The sequence below is a fragment of the Melozone crissalis genome, unplaced genomic scaffold (assembly GCF_028551555.1).
Source record: "Melozone crissalis strain CALT ecotype California unplaced genomic scaffold, PUWL_Pcris_2 ptg000045l_1, whole genome shotgun sequence".
NCBI classification, from domain to species: domain Eukaryota; kingdom Metazoa; phylum Chordata; class Aves; order Passeriformes; family Passerellidae; genus Melozone; species Melozone crissalis.
Genome location: NW_026535823.1, coordinates 2907737 through 2924098, shown reverse-complemented (window position 1 = coordinate 2924098; position 16362 = coordinate 2907737). Strand labels below are relative to the sequence as shown.

Here is a 16362-nt window from a genome sequence, read left to right as displayed (position 1 = left end):
CCTGCTTTATCTGGCAGAGCCAGTGTCTCTGCAGTCCACTGTGGGGACCTAAAACTGTATCAAAAATTTGTTCAAGTGAAGGGAGGGATGTGTTTGCTGTGGCTTCTGATGTATATGGAGACAAGTTAGCATCTGCTAGTGGAGGCACTAACATCATGTTTTCGGAACATTTGATTATTCACTTCTTCTGGTTTTGGGCTGTCTGGAGGTGATTTGTGCAGTTGGGTCCTCCAAGAAGGCTCTTGGGTTTAGGACAGCACTGTGTCCCACAGCTTGTGAATCAGCTGATGGTTGTTCTGTGCTGAATCTAGACAGAGGGATCATACTTCTGTTTTTCACCTTCCTCCTGGGTTTTGATGGGTTTTTATTATTTTTTTTTAATCACAATTTTCTTGAGGACTTTTGCCTCATGAGCTGATCTTTGGGGCAGGACTGTGTAGCCCGATCCAGAACTTTGGTGTAAGTTTGAGCTGCTGGAAGCATCCAGAGTGATGCTGTGTAACATGCAGTGCTGACTCCAGACAAATGCCAAATCCTTTTCCCCAGTGCTCCCTGTTGCCCTGCAGACATCCCTCAGGTTGTTCTGGCAGCCAAACAACAGTGTCTCCTCTTTGAAGGCTTCCAGCTTAGCAAGGAAGTTGATTGCCTTTTCATTTAGATAAGCAGCATTGGAGTTGATTTTAGGTTTCTTTGAACGTTTTTGTTGATGAAATATTGTAAGGCTGAGGGTGTATTAAATATTTACTGCTCTCTGTTGGGTGTTGTACTTCTGCTGTGTACTAATGGGATACATGGATTGAGAAACCTTTGGACACATGCAGTGCAACAAAAGAGAGCAAATGAAGGGAGAAATATGCCGTTGGACAAAATCCTTATTTTAATAATTGTACACAAAGTAGCAGCAGATTTTGAGTTTTCTTTGCACTGTGTCAGGGTCTCCACTGGATTACTGAGCTGGGAAAAAAGAGTGATGGCAATGGAGGGAGGACTGGCAAGGAGGCTTTTTTGGTGGTGTTAGTGGGATTGAGTTTATATCTTATTCTGCTGTTGGGCCTGTGAGGGAAGACACAGTTAAAGTTCCCATTTGCTGTTTCTTGTAACTTTCTCAAAGTCTTTTCTCAACTCAAAGTTGAAGAGTTTGGCCTTGATGTCTGCCTTGGCCCAAAGCTTGAATTCAGATGTTGTGTTCTTTATAGTGGGTCTTTGAATCTTCACTTTTTTGTGCTCTTGGAGAAATTGTATTTTTTATAAACTTTTCTGGCAAACTGGCACAGTTGTAATTTCCCCAGAGTTTAGGGGTGTGTTGCATGACCAACATGGCCAAAGTTGGGTTGTAGTATCCAACACCCCAAAAATCACCCCAAATTATTGGAGAACAGTGTTACAGAAATAGATACAAAGTGCTTTTGCTATCAAATCTTATTTTAGGGTAATAGTATGATAATAATTTTCATGTCTTTAGTAGTCGTGAATGCCTAAATATATGGAAATGCTTTATATCAGTAGAAATCTCCAAACTATTAAGAAGAGGTGTACTTGGTAACCTGGGAAGTTTGCAGGTTGTTTTCACATAATTCCAGTATCTTTGCTAATAAAAAAATTCTACTTTGCTGTTTTCCACCAGAGTCTCATCCATGTCCTCCAAAACCAGATCCTGCAAAGAGCTTGTCCAGTTCTCTCAACAATCTGACTCCTGCTAAGTTTACACCTGTCATTAATAATGGGTCCCCAACTATCCTGGGAAAAAGAAGCTATGAACAACACAATGGAATGGATGGTAAATATTTTTCCACAAAATTTATGTTGTGTCTGTAGGCTTTTTCTTCTGTCCTTTTGGTACACAAGGAGATTGTCGAAACTGATAGTCCTTTATATAAATTCCAAATTTCTTATTCTTGAGGGAGGTTATTTTTAACTTTTGTAAAAGCCACCTGTCCCATTTCTCCTTTTGGGTGAGGCACATGATGTGTACTGCCTAGGTGGTGCATGCACACAAAGTCACTGTGCTGGTGGAACTCTGCCTGCCTTGGCCAGCCTTGCAAATGGGATAGCAAAGGAGACACTTCCCTTCAGTTTTTAAATTAGTAGTGTGAACAATACCCTGATAGCCTTTTGGAGTGAGGTTTCCCTTGTTGGCCCTGTTACTGGCCACCTCTATGCTTGGGCTTCAGCTCCTCAAGAAGAGGAGGCAAGGGAAAGGTGTTTGAAGTGGGAGATAGAAGCAGGATGTTCCTGGCGTGGACTCCAGGTCTCTGTTCTGAAGAACTGCTCTTGCTTGAGAGTGTCAGGGAAGAGAAAGTGCAGCCTCTGTCAGATGAGAGAAAAGGGTCTCTTGAAATGGTCATAACAGGAGTGAGAACACAGAAGGTAGTTCTCCTTAACAGGGGAAAGGAACAGTTGGTGTAGTGGTGACTCCAGCAGGGAGGGAGTGAGTCTCAATTTTACCTTTAATTTTAACTTTATAAGTAGCTTATATAATTACAAACATTTGATGATATCTGATTGTGTTTTAACGTTAAGAACTTTTAAAACTGCTGCTGTTCAGGTTGCTGATGTGATGTTTTTCTCTTTTCTGTTCACTTGTGCTCTATCAGGCAACATGAAGAAGCGCCTGTTGATGCCTAGCAGGGGTAAGACCTTGAAGCTGCGCTCAGCTTATGCTAGGAGAGTGATTTTTAGTTTCATCTGCTGGCTTGTCTGTGCTTTGTGGCTAATGAGTCTGTGTGCACCTTCTGTGTTGATGTCTAAGTGTTCCTTGGGTAACCACTTCCACCCATGGTTTTGCTGCTCACCTTCCAGGCTTTTCACATGCAGGCAACAAGTTGTGCAACTGTACTGAAGACATGAAGTCCTGTGTTGAGAATTGGTTCCTAATTCCTCAAGTTGACAGAACAGTCTTCCAGCAGTTCTGTGAAACTGCAGGAAGCTGTGATGGTTGGTTTGAAAATAGGGCTTGTTTCACTTTTTGACTTCTAAGAAAGCAAAGTTTCACATGTCTTGAACTGCTTTGAATTCGCTTGGACCAAAAGAAGTAGAAGACAGTATTTACATCAAGTCCCAAGTTCAGCCCTCTGTATTTTCCAGTGAGAGTGGACAGTCTCACTGGTTAGAGACTGTCTGCACGTTCTCTGCAGGCAGTAGAAAATGATTTTCAAAATTTCCATTGATTAAAAATTAATCTGTTCTGAGTACTGAAGAGATGTCAGAATCTTTCATTTGTGATCATGCAGGAAACGTATATATGGTGTCACTTCTCCAAATATAGCAGAACAGACCAATTTTGAATATTTAGGAGACAGACAACCACAAAATGTCACTGTGAACAGGCAGACACAAAAGCTTACATGTTGCCATGAACTGGCCAGCACTGCATGCCCTGATGATAGTCTTGTGTTTCGTGGCTGAGACAGTGGATGGCTGTTACCCATATTTACATGCATGCAAATATGAGTGTATGTGGAGAATGCAGCAATGATGACAGGGTTTGTGCTACTGTCTTGCTCTCCTTGGGAATTTATTCCTTGATACCCTGTTGCTGAGTTTTTATGTGCTTTGTAACTTGTCTTTTGGGAAGAGTAACAAAACCCTGCTGCATTGGTCAGTTTGGCTTCCTCAGAGGCTTTGTCCAGTAATGAGGGATGTAGGTGCAGAGTAGCTCACAGAATTTCCACAGCTCCTGGTGAATACCTGCTTATGGGCTGCTGCTGCTCCCTGCTGAATGTCCTCCTCAGCAGATGACACACCTGCGAAGCTCAGAGACGCTGTGGCCCAGAGGAAGGAGGTAGAACAGATCCTTCTCTCTGGAATGCTATCTCTGCAGAGAGCACTGGACCTGATAACCCAACATGATTTTCTGGTAATGGAGAAATCCCTGTTTTAGTGCTCCATTCACTTAGAACTGTTGCTGGAGCCATCTGCAAAGATGATTTTTGGGGAAGTACCTGTTCCTCAGAGTTTTGTGTTTCTCTGAAGCAGGTGTGTGTAGCTGTGCAGGGCCTGGATCTTCCTGAGCACCTGCTGCTCTTCCTGTTGGGTCTGTTCTCAGCCAGCCACTGAAATACTTGCTGGAGTACTTGTTCCTGTAACTGCAAGGTAGCAGAATCCAGTTCACTCCCAGAATCTGTTTAGTGAGTGTTAACTGGATATTCTTGTGAGCAGTTCAGCTTGAACCTGTTGGCTGAGATTTATTTGTGAATGGAAAATGTTTGCCACGCTGCAGTTTTGCATCTGTAATCTTTCCTGAGCCTGGGTTGCTGGAAGCTTTGCCAGGACTGAGAGGGAAGGAAACAACCTGCAAGGAAACAACATTTAAAGAACTTGGATCAAGATCTGCTGGGCACAGGGAAGCAGATGGTGGAAGTTTGGTGATCTCTTTCTGTCCTGGTGCCAGTTTGTGTGTTGGTTCCCAGCTGCCTTGTGTGTGAACTGGTAAACCTTGCTGGTTCTGGGTGTGGATACAACTGGTTTCTTGTGCCATGGAAGGACTGGGATTGTGGCACTGAGGCTTCTCCTTGGTTTTGGATGGAGTCACCCAGGTTTAGTAGTCTAGGGGGCTGCTGGCAGGAAGGGCACCAGTTGGAACTGCCCTGAAGAAGAGGTGAATGGCAATGAGAGTGATGAAGCCTTGTGGCCACAATTTAGGAGCCAGTGAGTGAGTATAAAAGGATTGAAATAAACCCATCTATTCAGAATAATTGATTTTTGGATTATAGTTGACCTATAATAGTAAAAAAATATTGAGAATAAGCCTGACTTGTTATAATTGGTCAGATTCTGCATTTACCTAGATATTATGGGAAATGGAGGGTGTTATTTTCATGTTTCTCATCTCCTCTTGACATACTGACTAGTTTAGGTCACTGTAGGGGTGTGTACTGCAAAAAAAAAAAGATGGTGTTAAGATGTCTGCACAGAGAGGCTGAAATTCTTTCTGTGCAACTTTAGGTGCGGGCAGACACTTTGTCCACCTGTGTTTAAATAGTTTCCAAAGAAATGTCAACCTAGTGCAAAATTGTATCTGTTATCCAGGGCTTTTTCTGGTGATGTGCTGCATTGGTGGCACCTGGAAGACATCTCAGGATTTGGACAGGTCACTGTGACAAAGTCTTTGACAGGGGACAGTGCCATCTTTTATGGTGGGCTTTAGCTGAAGTCTCTGTGCTGGTGATAAAAGCCTCATGGTGCTGGGCCATCACCTCCAAACACAGGGGAGAAGCCTGAACACTTATGAAATTATGGCATGATGGTTTTGTAAGGCTTTCCTCAAGGCCAGGGTGTAAAGCAGAATATAATCAAGGGGTTTATTTGCAGGAAAGAGCCAGGTAGCAGCTTGTGTCTGTATAGTGTAAAGCATTAAGGTACATTTTTATACACTACAATTGCTGAACTTCAAGGAGTTAGTTCACATTTTTCCTTTGGAATTCTATTTGTTTATTTTTTTTTCTCTTGCTACTGTAGTTCCAGCTAAGTAATTGTAACTTTTGTTTTTCTGACTCATCTCTGCTTAGCCCTTGAAACCCACACTTCTTCAAGCTCTGAATATGATTTATCTGGCCAGGCATTTTGAATTTTGACCAGTGCCTGAATTCCAAGAACAGGAAAATAGTCTTAATGTCATGTTTTCACTGCTTCCACTTTATTTTACAAGGAGATTGTAGTTCTTTCATCTATTTTGTTTTCCTCCTCTTTAAATCATGTTGGAGGCATCATTAGGCATACAGTACACTTCCCAGCTCTCCTTCACCATTAACTTAGCATGGACAAATTGCTACAGAACCCTATTTTTGGAACATGAAAAGTACATGGAGTCTCATAAGCTGTCAAATAGAGTGAGATGTTAAAAAATCAGTAGTTTATTGCTTTTTCAGTAGTGTTCTGGAGCTCAAATGACAGTGTTTGCCATGAAACTTCCTCTGGGGAGAGAGAGAGAGGATGTTTTGTGTGCAGGAACCTGTTTACTTGATTGTGTAGGATCTGTGTGGTACTTGGCTATGCAAATTCCTGCTGGGGGAAGGGAGAGAGCATTGTTGGATTTTTATTTTTCTCCCCTCTCTTTTACACCATGCTGGCTTTCACCTAATCAAAATTGTTTTTCAGGGTCATCACATGCACTCCTAAAATTGGCAGAAAGAGGGAGAACATGAATGAGTAGCTGCAATAAAGGGAAGGCTTTTCCCAGCAACAAACTTGCATTGATGACATGGTGGTGGCTCGAATGCTGAAAACTGGAGAGGGTTTATAGAAGAGCCATGAAAACAGGGAAGGGACTGGAAAACACTCAGTATAATGGGAAATGCTTCTATCAAAGTGGAACTTGTAGATGCTTGTCTCTGCTGACAGGAACAGCAGAAGTCTAATAATAGGGGGCTTTCAGTCTAGCTGGGAGTGGAATAACAAGCTGCAGTAGCCAGAAGGTACAGTTGGGGACTTTGGCTGGAAAAAAGCTGCAGATTTTTGAGTGAGGTTAATTAACTGTTGGAATACCTTGCTTCTGCTGCTGGGGATTTCTAAACCCAAATGGAATGTCAGTCTAATTTAACATGTTCTGGTTCGTTGTTTCTCACATCCTTTTTGGGAAAAGTGAATGAACCAAAAGTGGAAGCATTCACCAGCCTGGCATGGCCTCAGCTCAGTTATCAAGAGATGAGGATGTCAGGGGAAGAACTGTTCTTGAACAAAAGCAGCTGTCAAGGTGAAAAGATAGGGAAGTTGTCTAACATCAGCTATGTAGGGGACCAAAACTATCTCAATATTTGATACACACACACACATATATATATATATATATGTTTTTTTCTGACTTAGACTTGCAGAAAATGTGGACTTACCTGTATGCATAAGTTGCATTAAAATTCTGCCTTTATCACCAGTGACCCCAGCTGTCCTAAAAACTGAGGGGTAACCAGCCAATTGAAATGTGCCCATCCAGGAATTACTGCAAATGGCAGGAAGTGTTGATCCATTAATAAATGGTGGGGTGCTGGGGAGAAGGCCTGGCTTCACCTGTTGGAATCCAGACCCCAGTAATGCTGACCAGTGACAAGAGAGCAAATGTTCAGTGCCAGCTGCAGCACAGCTGGGAAGAATGTCAGGTTGCTTGAACTGCTTTTTGGAGACCCCAAGAGCCATGTGCCTGTGCAACTTTCTCACTCTAAGATTTGCCTAAAGTAATGATTATTTTTGAGGATTTCATATGGGATTTTTTATTCAGATGCTAAGTGAAACCATTTTCACTTGCCTTCAGTTTAGCCTTGATATTCTGATTAGGTTCTTTTGGTGTTGTGAAGAAAGATCTGAAAATAAAATCAGCAGATGGGCATCATGCTCTGTGGATCAGCTAGTGAAAACTATTTTGTTTAGTAGTGATGGCATGGAGTAAGATGCAAATGTTGATTGAGAGGAGAGTGCATATCCCCAGGCAGTGGTAGAGAGCAGGTGTAATTAATGTGAGAGAAAATTAATGTATAACAGAGCAAGGGCAGATTTGCAAGTGCCCTGGATAGTACAAAGCCTGAATTTGTAATTAAGTGGAATGTGTGACACATATCATTCATATATATATATATATATATATCTCTAATACATGCACACACACATATATGTATATTCTAGATGATGTAAAATACTCCTAATGCTAAGAACAGTGAATAATTCAGTGCTTTCTAGTTTAGATAGCTTGGATCAGCAAATCCTAAAGCAGAGAGGTGCATAGTTTTGTCTCCTCTTTTTGTAACCACTTGGTGTGTGCCTTAGGCAGGCAGAATCCACCATGATGCTGTTTTTGGAATGTGAGTGGACAGTATTGATTGAGTCAAGCCTGAGACAGAGAGCAGCTCTCCCTGTGCATATCCAAGGAGAGCTGCTGGCTCTCTGCAGTTGGATGCCACTGTTCAGAAAGTGTTAGAGGGTTCTTGAGGTGCTTGTAGCAGGAGGTGCAGCCTTGCATGAGCAGACACATCATCTGGGAGGGGCTGTGGTTGCAGCAAGTGACTGTGACCTGCTGGACCAAGCATTTTAGGAAGTGCTGTCAAAATCCAGGGATGTTAACGTGCAGGGCTTGGTGGAAGGAGCTGGGTACAGACCAGTACTTACCCATCCAAAATTAAAGCTGCTCTTTGCAAAATCTCTCATTTGGAGTTGCTGTGTGTTTAATGTTGTCTTGGTTTTATCTGTCCAACAGAGAACTGTGATCACTTCTGTGTTTCATTACAGCCAAACCAGTCTGTGTATCTCTATTTATTGCATGGGGCTGAGCTACTGTATTCTGAGCTGCTTGAATCTTTCCCTTTTTTAACCTTAAATCTTTTCTTTCCTTTTCCTTTGCCAATCTTGGTAGGAACTTACTTAGGTAAGTAAATTGCAGTTTTAACATTGTTTTCACGTACAATAGAATTTAAAGAAAATGTTAAGTCTAGGTGGTGTTTGGCACAATTTATGCTCTGTTCTGCTTGTGGCACTTACATTTCTGAAAGTTTGTAGCCTCTGGTTGTTAGAAGGTGAACACTCACAGTGGTAAAATACTCCTGGTAGTTATAAGAGAGGCAGGGGTGCTGAAGTGTTCTTGCAAGCTGGCAAAAATGTGTGTGTGTGTATATGTCAACACACTGAAACTGCCTTGAGTGAACCAGTAACTTGGAATTGAAATCCTTGTTCATCAAGCCTTATTCATGCATGAATTTTTATATTTTTCTCTAGCTTACTCACAAATGTGGTACTGTTGATGTTTTTGTTAGTGCTGGGCATGATGGAGTCCCAGGAGGAGGATTACTTTGGAAAAGGAAAATGCACATGAAGAGTTATATGAATTTTAGAAAGCAATAGTGAAGTCACTGGTTGTGAAATTCTCTGCATTTGTTGTGATTGAAGATGTGCTTCTGAGTCTTAGTGCATATTACATGTTTTGCATGATACTTCTTGTGGGTAAACAAAGTAGAAACCAAATGCCATCTGTGACTAAATGCTTGATGAAACAATTTTTGTGTGTGGTGGATGTGCAGAAGATTGGAGTCAGTAACTTTGAGTAAACATGAGTTTGTAACTCTGCCCTGTGTCCAGGCTGGAAGCTGGGCTATCTTCCTCCTTGGTACAAGGTCAGTTGTGTACAGACTTGTGTCAGACTGAAATGGGCTGTGAATCCCCAGCAGCAGGTGTATGTTCAGGTGTGGAAAAGCACTGGCTGGTTTCTGACCAAGCAGAAAGTTCTCCATCCTTCAGCAGCTTCTTGAAGGCTGCTGTGGTAACTTCATGGGAATCTCCCTGTGCTCCAGCCTGCACTGGCTCACTGCCGAGGGTTTTGGCTCTCCTGCTTCTCCACATGGCAGCTGTGTGTTGTGTGGTGCTGGCACAACTGACAGAATGTGAGCAGTGGGGGTAACTTTGGGATTGTGCCATCGAGGTGCTGGGTCTCAGAGGATGGGACTGGAGCAGCAAAGAGCATGTCTAGAGTCAGGCATCCAGTGGGACCAGATGTGCTGGTTTGCTTTCCATTGGGAAATGAGATTCTCCTTTGCTCTCTTGTGTTTTTGAGTGCCAGCTGTCCCCTACTCCCACAGCGTGCTCTTGGGGCAGTGCTGTAGTTGCTGCTGGAGGTTTAGGCATTCTCTCATTCAAATTATTTTTTTAACAAATCCTAAACCATGAGATGCAAATGACATGAGATTGTTGGAACAGGTTGTTTGACTGAGAGGTGGTTTCCTTGTCCTCAAAAAACAGCACAAAGCTGCCAAGTAGCAGCAGTAACAGACTTGTGTTGCTGTTTGACTGCAGTCCTTCCCCACCTGTATTTCTTTGGGACAAAGTCTGTTCACCTGCAGCTTTGGTACTTCAGGAATGAAGGGATCATTGGGGCATAGTAACCTGCTGGACTGGTTTTCATCCCCAATCTCTGACTGTGCTTAGCTCGAGGAGCAGTTCTGAGGTCCTTGGCACTGAGCTGTGGGGAGCAGCCCTGCCCTGAGGGTGCCAGTTAATCTCTGCAGTGATCAGCTGTTTCATTGCCATGTCAGGGAGGTGTACAATCGGCTGTGGCAAAGGACATTATGATTCTCTGCAGCTATAGCTTCAATTGACTTTGTTATTTCAGTGTATAGAGGAGACTGGCAGGAAGAATTGGATGGCAAGAGATTTTCTACAGCTTTGGGTTCTTTTCACTGCTACCCCTAACATTTAGTCTGGAGTTTTGAGAGTATATTTCAATTTCTTTGGCTGCAAAAGAGTGGAAGACCTGCTTAGATTTGTCACTGTATACCTTTACACTTTGTGGTTTTAGAAGTATGGTGAATCCTGAAAACACTTCCTTTTGTTGTTTGTGTGTTTTTCTGACATTTGGAGGAGGTCAGTGTTGATGCTGATGTGGAGCTGTGCAAATTCAAGCAGTTGGACCTTAGATCTCATCAGAAGGAATAATGACATTTTCTACCCTGTGTCTTCTCTAGACCTTCCTCCATAAAGTATACTCAGATTATTTTTTTTCCTGGAGAGGAGCTGCCAGAACTGTTATATTTTGCTCCTGATTTTAATTCTTACGCTATCTTATTTTTAACCTGCTTGTGGATGCATGGAGAGACATCTTTCAAATCTTCCTCTGTGAAAGTGGAGCAGGCACGTGGGGCAGGTGTGGGTCTGGCATGGTGAGTTCTCTGTCTGTGCCACCGCTCACCCACAGACCCAGGTTTGGTTTAGTTTTTAGAGGTGCCTGTCTCCCAGGCTTCCTCTCTCACACAGAAGCAACCAAAAGCTTTTGGGTGAAAATCCATTGTTTCCAGAGCAGATGCATCCTGTTGACTTGCCAGCAGTTCCACAATGGGTTACAGATGTGCTGTCTCTGTGCCTCTCTTTGGTGGTGATTGTGCATGGAGGTTTCTCATTAATAGCAGTGCCTTGGCTGCATATGCTCTTACTGTGATATTATTTTTAATTGCAAACTGAATAAGGTCATTTTAGCGCCTGTTTTCATTCTTTCAGACTCCAGTTATTGAAGTGTGACTAAAGTGAAAATTCATGGATTAATTCACCAATATTAATATGCTAATTGGTACCTTATTGCTGTGAAAGCAAGGGTATAAATTGCATTGAAGCTGTAGCTTTGTTTTGTGTCCTATTTTATTGCAACAAAAAGTTGTCATGGGCAACTTTATCCCAGAAATGGCAAGTTTGGGAGGGAGCTGTGTTCCTGCTGTTAGCACTGCTTCTGTGCTGCTTGAGGGCTCTGAAGCTCTGGGGCTCAGAGCAAGCAGCAGCTCAGCCTTTGTTCAGTTTGCATCCCTCAGCTTCTCACCATGGAATATTCTGGTTTAATTCTGGTGCTTGGAAGTAGCACTGCTTACTGTCTGTTGTACACCCAGCAATAGTCAGTGCAGCAGCAGCAGCCACATATCAGGACAGTCTTTTCTGGCATCAGGGGTGTTCTTACTACAAGAAAAGAACTGATCTGGAGTGTGGTTGAAAGAAAATATGTGGCTTCAATCCAAGGACTAGCATCAGTTGATTTACATCTCAGGGTTTCTGTGAATGGAGAAAACATAATCTCTCAGTTATGGAAGGGGGAGGAAAGTAACAAGTGCTGGAGCTTAGCTCTGAGGCTGACAGATTCTGGCTGCATCCTGCTGGCTGTGCTGTTTCCCAGCATCCATGGAGCCCTTTGTCCATCCATCCATCCCAAACAGCTGCTCACAGCTGTGTTCTGGATGCTGTGCTTGCTCCCATGTAAAAACAAATGATTATCTGGTGCCTGCACTGCCTTTGTCAACATCCAGAGGTTGTTACTGGCCTTCTTACTGGTGCCTGGTACATCTGTCCTACAGGCTTGCTGGAGATATTTTTGGCAGCTATTTCTCCATCTCTGTGGATACTTAGGCACAAAAATGCAGCAAGAGCTGAAACCATGTGTCTTCCCATTTGAAGCAGCCAACAGTTTAACATCTACACAGGATGGAAAATACACTTGATATAAACGGATGATTCTAGTGTGGTATATTGTGATATACTCAATGCTCAGGAAATGTCCCCTGCTTCACCCTCCTTGCTCCTGACACTACTGTGCCCTGTGTTTCCTGTCACACTTGATGCAAGAACAGTTTTACCAATGACAACTTCCAGGAACCTGCTGGAATGCAGACAATGAGCTGTGAAAGTTCATTCTTGCTGGTTTCTTTAAAAAGTTTTTAATCCCAGCTAACTCTCTATTAATGGGAAGATTCAAAGATCATCTGAATGTGAAAGGAGAATTCATACTGAGACCTTTTGCAGACAGCAGTAGCATTTGCTGATGCCTGTCCTGTAGGACCTGTTGGATTTGCTGCACTGACGTTTTGATTCTCAGCCAGAAGGGGCTGAGGAAGGTGGTTTGGTGCACAGATGGTAATGAAGTGGTGTTTTCTGTGAATGTGCATCTTGTAAAACCAAACAGTGCTAGCAAACAGCTTTACTGGGCCTCCCAGTCCGTTCTGTGCCAGGCTGTGCTGCCTGACAGCAGCAGGCCTTTCCCTGAGATCCCTGCAGGCTCCTGTGTGCGCTCAGTGCGGCTGGGGGCAGTGTGAGCGGTGCCTGAGAGCACAGCAAAGGCCCTGGTGCTGTGTGTGCCTGGGAGAGGGCTCTGGGAGAGCTCAGTGGCTGTGCTCTGTGCCTCAGGAGGTGTTTGCTCGTGGCAGGTTCAGCGGATCCACTCTGTTTGCTACCAGCCTGTAGCTGACGTAGGAGCTGAGCAGTTCCCAGGGGACCCAAGGAGGATAAGGAAGATTCTGTTTGTTGCTGCCTTGACAGTGAATAATGCCTTCCACTTTCTCCTCCTCGATGTCAGTGAATTGCTCAGAGTGAAGGAGAATGTCAGATTTTTCCCCAGATGCACAGCAAGGCTGGGGTCTGAAAGGGAGGTGTGCTTCTGGTGCTAGTGGGAAGCAGGGTTTGAGTACATGGAGAAGGGACTGGGCGAGTGGAACGTGTTTGTGACTTGGGGCCTCTGCTCTTCAAACCACGTTACCAAGGGAGCTTTTCTCAGTCACCTTCCTAAGAGGGCAGAGTCAGTTCAGTAGGCAGCTCTAGCTGAGCAAAACAACACAGTTGTAATCATAGCTGCGTGTGTTTTGATTTTGTACTTTTTTCTGTCTTGGAAAAGCAATGGTCTTACCAGCTCTATTCTCTTTCCTGTTTGTTAGGTCTGCCTAACCACGGACAAACCAGACAAATGGTAAGAGAATGTTCATTTAACCAAAACAGGGAAAAGAATTATTAACCCACAGTAGATAGAACACCCCATTAAACCATAGTGCTTCACTTCCACCTTTGCTGTTTGCAGCTGGTCATAATTCCCAATTCACTGAAAAGGGAAAAAATATTGTTTTGGGGCATCTAAATCATCTTAGTTGTTAAATACAATTTAAACCTCAAATCTATCTACCTTTATATCTATAAATGAGATCCTGTTTTGAACAGAGCATTTTGTTTCTGCTCATGCAGAAACTGAGTGGCTGCTTCCAGCAAAGTTCTGGGATGTGTTTCTAGGTGGAATGTGTTTCCCTGAAGGAGAAAAATTTAAATGATGGAAGGGTTTGTTTGGAAAACAGTTTCTTTTTGCATTTTTTTAGCAAGTTGGTGTGCAAGTTACCTGCTGAGAATGCTTGTATTTTACGTTCTTTTTTTTTTTTTTTTTGAGTAAAAAATATTTGTAGCCTTTCATCTGTTGTGCTGAGTTTAATCAAAGGACAGAAGCAAATAGCCAGTCTGATTGATGTGTCTCTGGCAGAATGCTTTCTCACTAAATCGTGAAGGGGCCAGTGCAAAGGCTGTGCATCCCTTCCCCCCTTGCACGTGGCCTATGGGAAACAACTTCAAGCATACGTTTTTCCCCCCCAAAATGATCTGATGTTGATCAAGTGGAGCTTGCCTCGTTAGCTGCAGTGCCACAAGGCATCAGTGTCAGCAGGGTCCCTGTGACACAGGTCAGCAGCAGCAGGTGTGGCTGATGGTCACTGCACAGGGATCACAGGCTTTATTCAACCTGACAGCGTTTGGGGAAGTGAGCACTGGCCTGAGGGGAGGCCAGAACATGGGTGTGCCAGGCTGCTTGGGATGACAGAGCATTCCTTTGGTTTGTTCCTCCATCTGAAGGGGTAAATTGTACTCCTCCATCAATTCAGCTTCATTCCGTGTCACTGAGAAGACTGGCTACTTGTTTGTGTCTGCTGAATAAACCCAACTCAGAGCAGAGGGAGAAATCTCTGATGACTTCATACTTTTTAGGTGTTTTAGTGTGAAACTCCCAGCACTGCCTTGATTCCATGTTGCCCGATCAAGTGTGAATGAAAAATTAAAGATCCTCATTTAGGATGTATCATTTGAAATAGATTTCACCATGTAGGTAGAGAAAGGGCAGCCTGGAAGCACAGGGGTGCCCTTTCTAGGTATTTCCAGTAACTTGTTCTGGAGTTGTTCTCCTGTGTATCTTGCATATGTGGAGAAAATATGCTTTGCAACCTTAATGAATGGATTTTCTTGGAGAAAACTGGAGGGGGTAAAATTAAAGTCAGAAGAAAAGCTTTTATTTGAAACCTTTTGCTTAACAAATGTCAAATCTAAGAGCAACTGTTGAAGTATTTCAGTGCTCTGCAGTGGTGCTGAAGCTGTCTTGTATAATATGGAGCTGGGCAACTAAGAAATGAAATTGTTATTGCACTTATATGCAACAGTTTTCAAGAGCTTAGAGTTTTAAAAGGTGGGGGGTTGGTTTGTTTAGCTCTAAAGCCCTGATGCTCTACAGGAAGCAGATCTTGCTGTAGAGCAGTTGATTAAGGCTGGTCAAAAAATAAGTCATTATCATTTTCTGTTTTCTGCTCAGATACAAAATGAGATAGACACAGGGGTTTGTTGGGTTATTCCCCTTGGTTTTTAGACTGAATTCTTCCCCTTCTAAGTCAAGGTGTTAAAATTCAGTTAGTTATTGCAATGACCTGATTTGAAGTCCCCATGTCCACACCATTCCTTTTGAGGTGGGTCTCCCAGGGCAGACATCCCTCACACACACACTCAGTTTCCCACTCCATGGGCAGAAGGGGAAGCCTTGGTGCATCTGGGGAGATGGCCTGTGAAATACCACTATTGAGTTTATGCCAGGGTGTTTTCTGACCAGCTTTAATTCATGCATATCAAATTTTCTGGGCCTTCGTTTTGCATCTTTCCCAGCTGCTCAGTGTTACTGATTTCAGTGGGATTTCTCAATGTGCTGATCAGCAGGAAGAGGGGCAGCAGCACTGGACTTCAGTGATCAAGGACAGCTGCATTTGAGAAGCTTAACACTTTGCTCCCTTTCATCTGCACCTCTCTTAATAACAGCTCATGTTTTTCCAGCTGAGTGTAAGGGGCTTACTGTGAGTCTGGAAAATGATGCCTGTGTTGATTTGCAAAGCAAATGTGTTGTTATGGGAAGTCTGTGGTGTTCAATACTAAAAGGGTTTTATCATGAAGGCTGCTAAGCTTTGTAGTACTTTATTTGTTTTCAACAACGTATTTAATTCTATACTATCCTCATTAAATATTGACCTCCCTAGAACAAAAAGGACATGGGTAAGTTTGGTACTGCAGAATAACTGTAAATTCTGATTCTTGTATTTGATTTGCTCTGTAGCTAATTTCCTTCCCTGAAATCAATAGAATTGCTCTAGATTTATGGTAGTAGCTGAAATCTGAGTCTGATGCTCAATCTTTTGAACTTGATGTCATCTTTCAGACACAAGGCACAAATTATTGGTAATGCCTCCCATTTATTATTTGTCCTGTCGCTGAAGTATTGCTGTCCTATTGCATATCGAAGGCGCCTGACTTGTTCTGCTTGTGAACAATTGCTTATGTGTGAATTCTGTGTTCAGTCCTGGGCCAGAGGGGGAGGTATTTACCTTCAACTCTGAGCAAGCCATACAAAAACTTAAATTCTCTTTTCCTTTGTGTGCTTAGCACATGTTGCTGCAGGTTTGTTGCAGGCCATAACTGTGCTGTTTTATGTATCATGTTAGGGACCAAGCCGAAACTTGCTGCTCAATGGGAAATCATACCCAACAAAAGTCCGATTAATTCGTGGTGGATCCATGCCTCCGGTGAAAAGGAGGAGGATGAACTGGATTGATGCACCAGATGATGTTTTTTACATGGCCACTGAAGAAACCAGGTAGGAAATGTGGTGTTTCAGAGGATTTAAGGGGATGTCTGTTGTTTTGTGGGAGCTGCAGCTGGTGTTGTGGTTAGAGGGAGGGAAATGATCATGCACTTAACATTCCAGAGAGAGCAGATTCTTGTCCTTCTTGCAGAGCAGTTGCTGTAGGAGATGGATGCCAAGGGGAGGAAGGCTGAGGTGGGAATTCACCTGGTTCAGACCCA

The 16362-nt window shown here is 43.2% G+C and overlaps 2 protein-coding genes across 3 annotated transcripts in view; one reads left to right on the top strand and one right to left on the bottom strand.

The window, feature by feature from the left end:
* The window catches only part of SEC22B (SEC22 homolog B, vesicle trafficking protein), a 293305-nt gene that overhangs the window by 142649 nt on the left and 134294 nt on the right, over positions 1-16362 (bottom strand). The window lies entirely within an intron of this gene.
* MTA1 (metastasis associated 1) overlaps positions 1-16362 on the top strand; it is a 73949-nt gene that overhangs the window by 52179 nt on the left and 5408 nt on the right. Inside the window, exons 16-20 of one of the 2 annotated variants that reach the window (XM_054285938.1) lie at positions 1625-1777; positions 2595-2630; positions 8336-8347; positions 13152-13183; positions 16002-16153. In XM_054285938.1, the coding sequence (XP_054141913.1) occupies positions 1625-1777; positions 2595-2630; positions 8336-8347; positions 13152-13183; positions 16002-16153 (385 nt within the window). The remainder of the gene's footprint in view (positions 1-1624; positions 1778-2594; positions 2631-8335; positions 8348-13151; positions 13184-16001; positions 16154-16362) is intronic. The other variant, XM_054285939.1, reaches the window with a different exon arrangement.